The sequence below is a fragment of the Eschrichtius robustus genome, chromosome 11 (genome assembly GCF_028021215.1).
Source record: "Eschrichtius robustus isolate mEscRob2 chromosome 11, mEscRob2.pri, whole genome shotgun sequence".
NCBI classification, from domain to species: Eukaryota; Metazoa; Chordata; class Mammalia; order Artiodactyla; family Eschrichtiidae; genus Eschrichtius; species Eschrichtius robustus.
This window is the reverse complement of record NC_090834.1, coordinates 106819325-106831315: the sequence shown is the minus strand read 5'-3', so window position 1 is coordinate 106831315 and position 11991 is coordinate 106819325. Positions and strand designations below refer to the sequence as shown.

The 11991-nt window shown below is 57.1% G+C and overlaps 1 protein-coding gene across 3 annotated transcripts; it reads left to right on the top strand.

The window, feature by feature from the left end:
* Positions 1-808: 808 nt before the first annotated feature.
* Positions 809-11991, top strand: PYGM (glycogen phosphorylase, muscle associated). Of its 3 annotated transcripts, XM_068554532.1 has the most exons (20): positions 809-1051; positions 2113-2214; positions 2303-2381; positions 2466-2569; positions 2946-3077; positions 4365-4476; positions 4563-4645; positions 5049-5192; positions 5527-5619; positions 5866-6012; positions 6173-6336; positions 6633-6747; positions 7306-7407; positions 7749-7896; positions 8198-8256; positions 8384-8525; positions 8968-9175; positions 11112-11246; positions 11457-11523; positions 11627-11991. In XM_068554532.1, exons 1-20 carry the CDS (start codon positions 809-811, stop codon positions 11774-11776), a joined length of 2529 nt encoding a protein of 842 aa, XP_068410633.1. In that variant the 3' UTR covers positions 11777-11991. The 3 variants fall into 3 exon arrangements, with proteins under 3 accessions (XP_068410633.1, XP_068410634.1, XP_068410636.1); XM_068554533.1 differs by lacking the exon at positions 2113-2214; XM_068554535.1 differs by lacking the exons at positions 2113-2214; positions 2303-2381 and having other exon boundaries at positions 2549-2569.

Below are 11991 nucleotides of genomic sequence, written 5' to 3'. Positions count from 1 at the left end.
GACCTCCCCATACCACCCCTGGAACCCGGGGTCCTGGTCCCCCTTCTCCCAGCCACCCAGTGTCCTCTGCTAGCTGCCCTTCTTCTGTTCGGGGTACCCTGATCCTCAGCGCCTGGGCCTTCAGCCTGTGGGGAGTCCTGGCCCCTCTTGCCACATGTGTCCTCCCCACCCGGATGCAGGGCCACCGTGGAAGCTTGACCAGAGGGCATCCCGCCTGTGGTTTGCAGCCTCTTGCGTGAAGGTCTAGAACCAAAGTCAAGCTGCTCTGATGGAGGCTGGGCCTCCTGCCACCTGTCCGCCTTTGGCAGCCCCCTCGGCCTCTCCAAGGAGCCCTGATTGAGGGCCCGCAATCAGGCTGCATCCTTCATCTATAACCCAGGAGAGGGGTCCAGATCAGGGTGACCTCAACCAAAGTCACAGCCCAGAGGCTCCAGTCAAGCCTCAGGCCTCTCAAGCCAGCGCTCTGCCTGCTGCATCTTGTCTCTGACCCTGCAAAAGGCAGGGACGGGGAAAGAAGACAGCAGACCCCAGTGTGTGAGGCCTGGCAGAAGTGGGTCAGCGCAGGGCTGCGAATGAGCCAGGGTGGCCCTCCCTGTCCTGTGTGGAGCTCGGCCCTGCCCTCCCTGCCCCTCCTCTCCTCCCCTCACCCCAAAATAGCTCCCCGAGCGGTCAAGCCAAGACCCTCCCATCGAGGGAGGAGGCGGGGCACGTTGCCCAGAGCCAGGCTTTAAAGCACCAGCCGGCTGGGGATCTCCACTCAGGCCGCCCGCCCGTCCACACAGTCAGTCCGGCCCGCCCTCCCGCAGCCATGTCCCGGCCCCTGACAGACCAGGAGAAGAGAAAGCAGATCAGCGTGCGTGGCCTGGCTGGCGTGGAGAATGTGACCGAGCTGAAGAAGAACTTCAACCGGCACCTACACTTCACCCTCGTGAAAGACCGCAATGTGGCCACCCCTCGAGACTACTACTTTGCGCTGGCCTACACCGTGCGTGACCACCTCGTGGGCCGCTGGATCCGCACGCAGCAGCACTACTACGAGAAGGACCCCAAGGTGCTGCTTGGGGCACCCCGGGAGGGGAATGGGCTGGGTCCCCCGCCTGGGGGCTGGGAGATCTTGACCAAGTGGCAGCCCCTCCCTGGGGTCAGGGCTCTCTGCAGCAAAATAAAGGGTCACTCCAGGTTCCTGAGGTTGGAGGATCCAGGGGTGCCAGGTGCAATGGGTTGCTGGGGCAACCCAGGGGGAGAAATCTGGGACGGGGACAGGTCAGGGGGCTCGGGTCAGGTAGGCTGGTTGCAAAGGCCCAGGGCTCACTCAGAGAATGGAGGGGCTTCTGGGGGGCATGAAGACCCCTCTGGCCTGGGTTGGACCCTAAGTGGAAGGACATATTGAATGCGTGCGTGGTGTGTGTGCTGGTGCAGCGCATGGGGCGCAGCTGGGGCAGCTGGGGTGGTGAGATCAAATGTCTGTTGGGGTCACTGGTAAATGTCAGCAACCTGACACTTCTGGGCAGGAGTGGGGGAGGGCCAGGGAGGGGACCCAGAGAACCAGGAGACCAGGCACCATCAGCATCCTGGATCCTGGCGGCTCTCCGTCCCCTTCTTGGGACTGAGGCTTGAGGGCCAAGGGGCCCTCTGCAAGGACGGGAGGTGGCCAACTCTAGCCCTGCGTCATGTGTGACCTTGAGCCAATGACTTCTTTCTCTGGGCCTGGCTTTCCCCTTTGGGGAGCACTTGGAGGGGCTTCCCTATGTCCTGACTCCCTGATGGGCTGTTGGCAGGATTGCATGCGATGGAAGGAGTTCCTACCTCTCCTAGGCACCTCTCCTAGCCCCTGAGGTAGATATGGCCAGCCCCATTTTCCAGATGAGGAAACTGAGGCTCAGAGAAGAAAAGTGATTTGTCCAAAGTCAGAAGAAATGCTGGGACCAGAATCTTGCCTGTTGGGTCACAAAGCCTGAGAAGGGGGAAGAAATGGAGGCAGGGCTGGAACATGCTGGGGCCTAGGAGTGGGGCAGGAAGTATGAGAGGTGCAGGCCCAGCTGGGCCTGGCTGAATGTCAGTGGGTGGCCTTGACGCCCTCCCCTCCACCTCCCCACCTGTCTCTCTGGGCAGAGGATCTACTACCTGTCTCTGGAATTCTACATGGGCCGGACGCTACAAAACACCATGGTGAACCTGGCCTTGGAGAATGCCTGTGATGAGGCCACCTACCAGGTGTGTAGGGGTGGGGCAAGCCTTGGGGCTTGGGAGATTGACCTGCTGGCCCTTGGCCCTGACGCCTGCCATACCCTCCCGCCTCTAGCTGGGCCTGGACATGGAGGAGCTGGAGGAAATCGAGGAGGACGCAGGGCTGGGCAACGGGGGCCTGGGCCGGCTGGCGGGTAAGTAAGCAGGGTGGCAGGGGATTGGACAGAAGGGTTCCTTTGTGCTGCGTCTCTGACACCCACCTCCATGCACACCCCTAGCCTGCTTTCTGGACTCCATGGCGACACTGGGCCTGGCTGCCTATGGCTATGGGATCCGCTATGAGTTTGGGATTTTTAACCAGAAGATCTCTGGGGGTTGGCAGGTGAGTGACCTTGGGCCCTGACCTTGTAGTTATGATGGAGAAGACCCCTATTTGTTCATTCATCTGCACATAGATCCAGAACCAGCCCCAGCCTTGGTGGAAAACATCCTTGCCCCTTCCCCCTGGCCCGAGCCAGTTGTTAGCTCCTGGGATAGGAGGTCCACACCTGTGGAATGTCTCAGACTCTCATACACACACCGTGTCCCCTTGGATATTCCACCAGACCAGGGGCCCACCTATCCCAAAGTCCTTCATTTACACCCTCCCTGTATAGGGCACATTAAGGCCACTGCTCCTGCCCTACTCACCACCTGCTGTGGTGTGAGCCTGGCTCTGACACTGCCTTCCTTTCTCCCCTGACCTGCCTTGGGCTCAGATGGAGGAGGCTGATGACTGGCTTCGCTACGGCAACCCCTGGGAGAAGGCCCGACCCGAGTTCACACTGCCTGTGCACTTCTATGGCCGAGTGGAGCATACCGACCAGGGGGCCAAGTGGGTGGACACGCAGGTGAGGGGGAAGCCAGGGAGCGGGGGGTGGTGGCGGGAAATCTAGTGAGGAAGAGGGGAGAAGGTTCTAGAGGAAACAGGGAGAAATAAGGAAAGAGCCTGGAGGCTACTGGACCTAGTGCTATTTTATAATGGATGCCACTGAGGCTCAGAGAGGTTAAGTGACTTATTCGAGGTCACACAGCTAGAACCAGGAGAGGCTGGAGACACGGTCACAGGGGAGCCAGACCAAGTGCAGAGCCTGGGAGGAGGAGAGAGGCCGCCCTACTCTACCAATGCTTCTCCCCTGACCTGGCTCCTTTCCATCACCCCACAAGACTCATCAAAGGATAATCACCGAGTCTTGGCCCCCCTGCACATCTGAACTGGGGGCTTGATGGGAAACAAAGCAACAGCCCAGAAAGGGGGACAGGGGAGAAACTTAAAGCCTGGAGAGGGCAATTGACTTGTTCAGGGTCACAGAGCAAGTTCGAGGCAACCTAAAGCTAAACTAGGTGTCCAAATCCCAGCTCAGCCAGTTCTCTTGCTGTGGCTGCAGGTCATCGGCCTCCAGATGGCTGCACAGCAACCTCTAGACTTTCAGAATCAGAGTTTGTTCTGCTGTCATCCTCGCTAAGGTCCAGCAGGGCTCTGGCTGCCCGCCTAGCTCTATGCTCTTGGGCCAATCCCTTCCCTCTCTGAGCCGCAGCTTTCACTCTGCTCCAATCAGAGGCTACTTAACGTTGGGGAGGGAGGCGTGGGTGTGCCCCCGCCCCGTGGTAGCAGGCAGCTATCAGCAGCAATTATTGATGTTTGCTAATTGTGGGAGGTGGGGCCAGCATTAGTCACTGCTAATTAGCCCTGTGGTCAACCAGGCGTAAGCCCTTTGGGTGGACTTGACCTCCGTGACCCCCTCAGCCAGGCCCCATGATTCCTCCCAGCCCTTCCATGAGTCCAGAGTGTCCTCTAGACTGTGCTCAGGCCGGCGGCCAGCTCATCCCCGTCATGGCAGAGTGGCCACCAACAGGGCCCCACCCTGGGCTCCGAGCTCCTCCCCGCCTCCTCCTGGAATCCTCACAGCAGCCCAGCAAGGAGGGGCATGGGGGTGTGGGGAGGCACTGGGAAGTCCTCTCTTTATGGACAAGGTCCAGAGAGGTTGGCGGGGTTGCTTGTGGTCACCCAGAGTTGGGACGAGAACCAGGTGTGGGGAGTTGGCGGAGTGCAGGGACAGAGCCCGGAGTTCCGGCTCTCAGGGCCTCTCGGGCACGGCAGATGCCCACCTCTTGACGCCACACCGGGTGCCCCGCAGGTGGTGTTGGCCATGCCTTACGACACACCCGTGCCCGGCTACCGCAACAACGTCGTCAATACCATGCGCCTGTGGTCTGCCAAGGCCCCCAATGACTTCAACCTCAAGGACTGTGAGTTCAGCCAAAGCCAGCAGCCCCTGCCCACCCCGGCCCACACTCGACCCAAGCCTGACCCTGTCCCCACGTTCGTTCCTCAGTCAACGTCGGTGGCTACATCCAGGCTGTGCTGGACCGCAACCTGGCTGAGAATATCTCCCGTGTCCTGTACCCCAACGACAACGTATGTTACCCCCTGGGCTGGGGACAGGAAGCCAGAGTGCATGGGAGAGGGCAGGAGAAGGGGAGTGACACTTGCCGGTGCCCTAGTCACACCCAGGGCATATTGCTGGCCCCTGTGTGTCCTGTTCTTCCCCCAAGTTCTTTAAGTGGGAGGATGCCTGAGTCCTGGGGGCAGCAGGTTAGGGTGGGGCACTTTGGATGAGCCGCTCCGTGGTAACACCCACAATACTCCTGGTCCTTATCCCTCCCTCCTGCTACCATCCACATTGCTGCTTCTTGGTGGGAGAAAGACCCCTGGGTCCCTGAGGTGGGGCACCTTGGTGTGGGTGGGAGTCTCCCCTGGCCACACCCACAGCAGTGTTAGGCCACCACCTTGACTCCACCCTACCTGGCACTGTCCCCAGTTCTTTGAGGGGAAAGAGCTGCGGCTGAAGCAAGAGTACTTCGTCGTGGCTGCCACGCTCCAGGACATCATCCGCCGCTTCAAATCCTCCAAGTTCGGCTGCCAAGACCCTGTGCGCACGAGCTTCGACGCCTTCCCGGATAAGGTACCAGGCCCCAGGGAAGGCCAGCCTCTACACCTCCTGTGATGGGTGTCATCCCTCCTCCCTCCAGTCTCAGCCTGAACTGTCCATTTTATAGATGAGGAAGTGGAGGCTGGGTGTTGGGGGTGGGTGTGGGGGGATCTGCTCTCGATCCTCAATATCACCTCGCTCCCCTCTTCCTCCTGCCCCATACCTGCCCCCATGAGGGCCTCCACCCCCAGCTCAACCCTAGAACCATGAGGGGCCCTGCGGGGGTGGTGCTCTGAAGGGGCAAAGGACAGCGATCATAGCCTTGGTTTGGAGCCCAGACTGACTCCAGCGGCCGCCCCCCCACCAGGTAGCCATCCAGCTCAACGATACCCACCCCTCCTTGGCCATCCCCGAGCTGATGAGGATTCTGGTGGACCAGGAGCGGCTGGACTGGGACAAGGTGGGCTTCAGGGCCCCTCCTCCACCCCTGCCTCACCCGCTGCGTCTCAGGGTTCCCCTCCCAGCCTGGGGAGTGGAAAGATGTGGGTGGAGCCCCCACTGCACAGACGGCAGTGTGAGGCCCAGAGGGCGGGTGTCCTAGAACCTGGCATGGCGGTGGCAGGGCCGGGGCTCTTGGCTGCACAGTGTGTGTAGAGAGTCATCCGGCTTCAGCCCGGGGGTCCTTCCTCCCCATCCCATCTGTCAGGCATGGGACGTGACTGTGAAGACCTGTGCCTATACCAACCACACGGTGCTGCCCGAGGCCCTGGAGCGCTGGCCCGTGCACCTCATAGAGACCCTGCTGCCCCGGCACCTCCAGATCATCTATGAGATCAACCAGCGCTTCCTTAACGTGAGTGGAGGAAGCGTGGGGTGGAGGGTGGGGCGTGGAGGGCATGGAAAGCATGGCTCCTGAGACTCTGGCAGGGAGGGCTGTGGGCAGAGATCTGGGGGTAGGGGCTGGGAACCTGGGTCCTGGGTCCCCGTCCTAGCTCTGGGCTCTCCTGGCACAGCGGGTGGCGGCTGCGTTCCCAGGGGATATAGACCGGCTGAGGCGCATGTCGCTGGTGGAGGAGGGCGCGGTGAAGCGCATCAACATGGCGCACCTGTGCATCGCCGGTTCACACGCTGTCAATGGCGTGGCTCGCATCCACTCCGAGATCCTCAAGAAGACCACGTAAGACCCGCTCCCCAGACCCCGCCCCTCCCGCTGGACCCCCGCTCACCCCCTCACTGCCTGGCACTGGCCATTCACAGTCGCCCTCAGCTGGCCCCTTCCACGGGTGGCACCGCTCTTACAAGCATCGTAGCCTTGCCATCCAGTCCAGTCCTGTCCCCAGATGACCCCTCTTACACACAGCACCCTCCCCCTCCCCTCCAGGCCCCTTTGATCAAGAAACCAGGGTAGGGGCCCCAGGGAGGAGGCCTTCATCCCACCGGGGTGACTGGTGATCCCCCGACCCCATCCTGTAGCTTCAAGGACTTCTATGAGCTAGAGCCTCATAAGTTCCAGAATAAGACCAATGGCATCACTCCTCGGCGCTGGCTGGTTATGTGTAACCCTGGGCTGGCAGAGGTCATTGCTGAGGTGAGCATTCACGTATGGCCAGTAGGGGTCAACGCGGTCACTGCAGGGAACTTCTGGGTGTGGTTGTGTATGTGGTTCACTGTAGGGCACCCATCTGAGGGCTGAAATCCATCCTGCACTGCGTTCCCCAAGCCTTGCATCTATCTGGAGGAGGGGAACCATTTTCTTGCTTGCATGAGGGTGCCTTTGGGCGAATGGAGGCCCTGGCTATGAAGGTCAACCTGGTGGAGTTCACAGTCTAATGGAGGGGTTATCAGCAGGTCACATCTGAAGTGAGACCAGAAATGGGCAGAGATTGGGAGCAGGGCCCTGAGGTCAATGCCTGTCAGAAGGAAAAGGCCAGGGGGAAGGCCTGTGGGGTCAGATGGGGGTCAGCCATCAGAGCTCAAGGTCAGGAGGGGAGGAAAGATGCACATACATGTACCACCCCCCAGCTGGGAGGCTGCAGAGGAAGGAGCTGTCTGCAGTGGACGGGGCTTGGTTGACCTGGAAAGGGACCCCTCTGTGAGGGAGGACGGAGGAGGGACATGGGCCTAACTGAGAGCTATCTTCCCACAGCGCATCGGGGAGGACTACATCGCAGACCTGGACCAGCTACGCAAAGTGCTCTCCTATGTGGACGATGAAGCCTTTATCCGGGATGTGGCCAAAGTGAAGCAGGTGAGGAGCGCTGCGACCTGGGACAGACCCCTATGCCAGGGCTTGAGTGGAGGGTGCTGGAGGGGCCGGATGTCTGAGTCAGGAATGGTCGATAGAGCTCATCTCTTCTGCAACCTCAGGCCATTGGTAGAAGTTGCCTGGAGTCAGTCCATGGTGGGAAGGCATCATCTGACCTCACTGGAAGAGTGCTGACATTGATTAGCAATGTCTGCCCTGATGCAGGAGTGGATGAAGGTGGCAAGGAAGACTTCTATCCTCACCTTCCTGGGAAAGAAATGAGACTGTAGGATTTCCTGAGGCTGAGGCCTATTGGTGAGCTCTCTCCACTCCCCTGCCTTCAGGAAAACAAGTTAAAGTTCTCTGCGTACCTAGAGAAGGAATACAAAGTCCACATCAACCCCAACTCGCTCTTTGACATCCAGGTGAAGCGGATTCACGAATATAAACGCCAGCTCCTCAACTGCCTCCATATCATCACAATGTACAACCGTGAGTGGCAGGGCTCCCTCTGGCTCCCGGTTCCCCCCTCTGTGTACCTCCCAGGATACTACATACTTCCTGATCAACATCTCCTTTGACCTCTTGGGACATGGAATTATCCCCATTTCACAAATGGGCAAACTGAGGCTCAGAGGGGGCGGAAGTGACAGATCTGAGGTCACAAAGCAAGTGATTGCCCAAGTCAGGGCTACTGTCTCCCAGCCCAGCCCTGGCTGGATGGGTGCTGTCAGGTGTTACTGCCCAGAGGGAAAGCCTGGCCCACTCACTGGATCCCTCTATTTCTCCACAGGCATCAAGAAGGATCCCAATAAGTTTTTTGTGCCTCGGACTGTGATAATTGGAGGGAAGGTGAGAAGCCGGGCTGCAGACCATGGCTGTGGTTCTTTGATATCCAGGTTGAGGTCAGCCTGGCTGGGTTGCAGGATGGGGGTAGGAGGTCAGGCTGTGGAGCTGACCCCAGACTGTGCTCCCACAGGCTGCACCCGGGTACCACATGGCCAAGATGATCATCAAACTCATTACAGCCATTGGGGATGTGGTCAACCACGACCCGGCGGTGGGAGACCGCCTCCGCGTGATCTTCCTGGAGAACTACCGAGTCTCACTGGCCGAGAAAGGTGGAATGCTGCCAGTGGGGACCCTAGGGAAGCTCTGATTAGTTCAGTCCCAGGAAGAGATATTAATCTCCTCTTGTTAGGGTGCTTGCACTTTGAGGAAGAATCTGGAGAGGACAATACTCAAATCATGAGGATGTCCCTTTAATGGTGGTATGGGGTGAAATTATAGGGGAGATGGGCCTCAGTGGTGCCCTTTAAATCACACAATGGAGCTGGGGGGTGGGGGGAGTCCAGGTTAGATCCCAGATGTTCAAGAATCAACAAGAGGTGGCGGGGCGGTGGGGGCAGTGAGAGGGAGACTTAGTTGGTTAAGACTGGAGGGTTGGGGTGGAGGGGACTCTGAATCTGGCTAGGCCTAGGGCCAGACTAACTCCAGAGTCTCTAGCTGGTCTGGGGCTCTTCCTGGAGCTGAGCTTGTCCCCTGCTGCCCCACCCCCCACAGTGATCCCGGCCGCTGACCTTTCTGAGCAGATCTCTACTGCGGGCACTGAGGCCTCAGGCACTGGCAACATGAAGTTCATGCTCAATGGGGCTCTGACCATTGGCACCATGGATGGGGCCAATGTGGAGATGGCAGAAGAGGCGGGAGAGGAGAACATCTTCATCTTCGGCATGCGGGTGGAGGACGTGGAAAGGCTTGACCAGAGAGGGTATGAGCTGCAATGTTCACAGTCTGTGGGCAGGAGGCACCAAGGTGCGACTGCTGGAGGGTAGAGCCGGGAGCAAGAGGCATGACTGGAAAGGCTGGTCCAGGCTGCACAAGGCCTTAGTTATGGCCATCACGAGTCTAGAAAACTTTTGGGGTAACTTATAACAAAAAAGGTTAATGAAATGGGAAAAGAAAGAAGTAACATAGAACTGAAGGAAAAGGAAGAGAAAATAATATCAACCCTAAGAGATAATATTATTTCTGGAATTGGAAGTAAAGTGAAATTCTTAGCTCCCTGGCAGCCATGGCAAAAAGGGAAATATGAGTACAGTAGTTATATCTGTGCTTGTGGTCAGAAACATAGATCTTCAGAGAAGACATTTTCCTGGCATTACATTTTTAACATTTTAAAATATGATTTTTTCTTATCATAAAAGCAGTACATGCTCACTGGTTAGAAAAATACAAAGCCACAAAGAATAAAACAACCGTCATCCATAATCTCATCACCCAGATTTAAAGCCACAGTTCTCTTTTTCTTCGTGTATTTATATGTGTGTGTATATAGTTTTTAAAAGTTGGGAATAATGTATGTACAATATTGAATCCTGTTATCTTAACACTGGTGAGGCATTTTCCATGTCATTAAATAGTCTTCAAGATATTTTAAATGTTTGTATAGCATTCTATCCTATGGACATGGCATAACTTATTTAACTAGTTCCATATGGTTGGACATTAAGGTTGATTTCCCCTGTCTGTTAGGATAAACGTCCCTGGTGATGACTAACCTTTTACATTGATGTCCACATCTCTGATTATTTCCTTAAGATAATTATTAGAAGGGGATATTTCTGAGTAAAAAGTATGAGTTCTTAAGGCTCCTGATACACATTGTCAAATTGTTTTCCAGAAATTTGGTACCAGTTTACACTCCCACCAACAGCTTACAAGAGCTGGCACTGAATATTGATAGGAATTTCTACTGTGGGGCTTGACTAGAAAGTTTAGACTTGGTCCTTTGTTGTTGTTGTTGTTGTTGTTTTGGTTGCACCGTGTGACATGTGGGATCTTAGTTCCTTGACTAGAGATTGAACCCGCGTCCCCTGCATTGGAAGCGCGGCAGACTTGGTCCTTTCGACAGGAAGGAAATGTGAAATGTTTTGAGCAAAGTCCAACACGTTCAGAACTAGGCTCCAGATGGACACTTTTGGCTGCAGGAGGGCAGCTTGACTGGAGGGGACAATGTCTAGGTGGGGGACCAGTGTGGGGCTGACGCCAGACGGCAGTGGGGGTCCCCTGCAGCAGGCCAGTGCTGGGGATGGGGATTAGGGGCAGTGTTGAGGAGGCGGACTTGGTTTCTGGTTGGAAGAGAGAAAGGAAGGAAAGAGATGAGACTGGTCTTGAGAGATATGAACCCAGGTGGCTCAGGAATGGATTGTGCTGCCTTAGGAAGTGGGACACTGGAGGAAAGTTGGTGCCAGGCACAGCGATGAGCTTGGCTGGACGGTTTGAGTTTAAGGGTGTTCCTCAGGATATACCTGTTCGCTCCTCCTGGGGCCTGAAGGCGGGGCCAGGGATGGGCTGTGGATGGTGATGCAGAAAAGCCATTCACCGAGGAAACAAACCTGTTGGGAGACAGTGGTGGTGTGTGGGAAGAAGAGCGCTTGGTTTGGGGCCTTTGGCTCTGACACTACTTTTCTCTCCTCTCTAGGCCTCAGTTTCCTCATCCACAAAGTGGGGGATGAAAAGCTGAGCTGAGAAGGGAGGGGGCCTCTTGGAAAGACCTCCGGAGGGAGTGTGGCAGCTGCGGGGAGGGCAGTAGCAGGCTGGGCCTGGGTTTTGACCCTGGGGCTTGGAACTTCCTGGATTTTTGCTGGAGGAGGAGGAGCCAGGAACCCATTTCCAGGGCGCTGACTACGGCTCTTCCCCCACAGGTACAATGCCCAGGAATATTATGACCGAATTCCAGAGCTTCGGCACATCATTGACCAGCTGGACAGTGGCTTCTTCTCCCCCAAACAGCCCGACCTGTTCAAGGCCATTGTCAACATGCTCATGCACCATGACCGGTGAGCTGGCCGGCCAGGAAACTGCGCACGTGGGGCTGCTGGGCTCAGTAGGGCTCAGGTGCGGTGGGGAGGCTGGACAGGGCTTCTGGGCAGTTGGGACTAGATTCCTTTGGAAGCAGCATCACTGTTCAGGGCCTCAGAAATCCAATGGGACAGGATGGGCTTGGCCCTTGACCTCATGAAACTTCCTGCTTCTCCATTCCCCTCCAGGTTTAAAGTCTTTGCAGATTATGAAGACTACATTAAATGCCAGGAGAGAGTCAGTGCCCTGTACAAGGTGAGGGGTCCTGGGCCAGGGGTTGGCAGGGCTTTGGTGGCCCTGGTTGGGATGAGGTGGTAGTTGGGGCAGAGCAAACCCAGAGCTCCCTTTTGGCTTGTAGAACCCGAGAGAGTGGACGCGGATGGTGATCCGGAACATAGCCGCCTCTGGCAAGTTCTCTAGCGACCGCACCATTGCCCAGTACGCCAGGGAGATCTGGGGCGTGGAGCCGAACCGCCAGCGCCTGCCAGCACCTGACGAGAAGATCTGAGCCTCTAGACCAGACCCAAACCTGCCCCTGAGTCTGTTGGCGATCCCTTGGGCCAGCTCCAGCTCCTCATCCAGAGGGTGGGGTACTGGAGTTAGATCTCTAAACCCCTTCCTGGAACCCCATTTCCCATCAGCCTCGAGATCCCAGTGTTCAGCGTGACTAAGGACACTGCTCCTGTCCCGTCCTCGGGCTCCCTGCCCGCTCCTATTTATGGG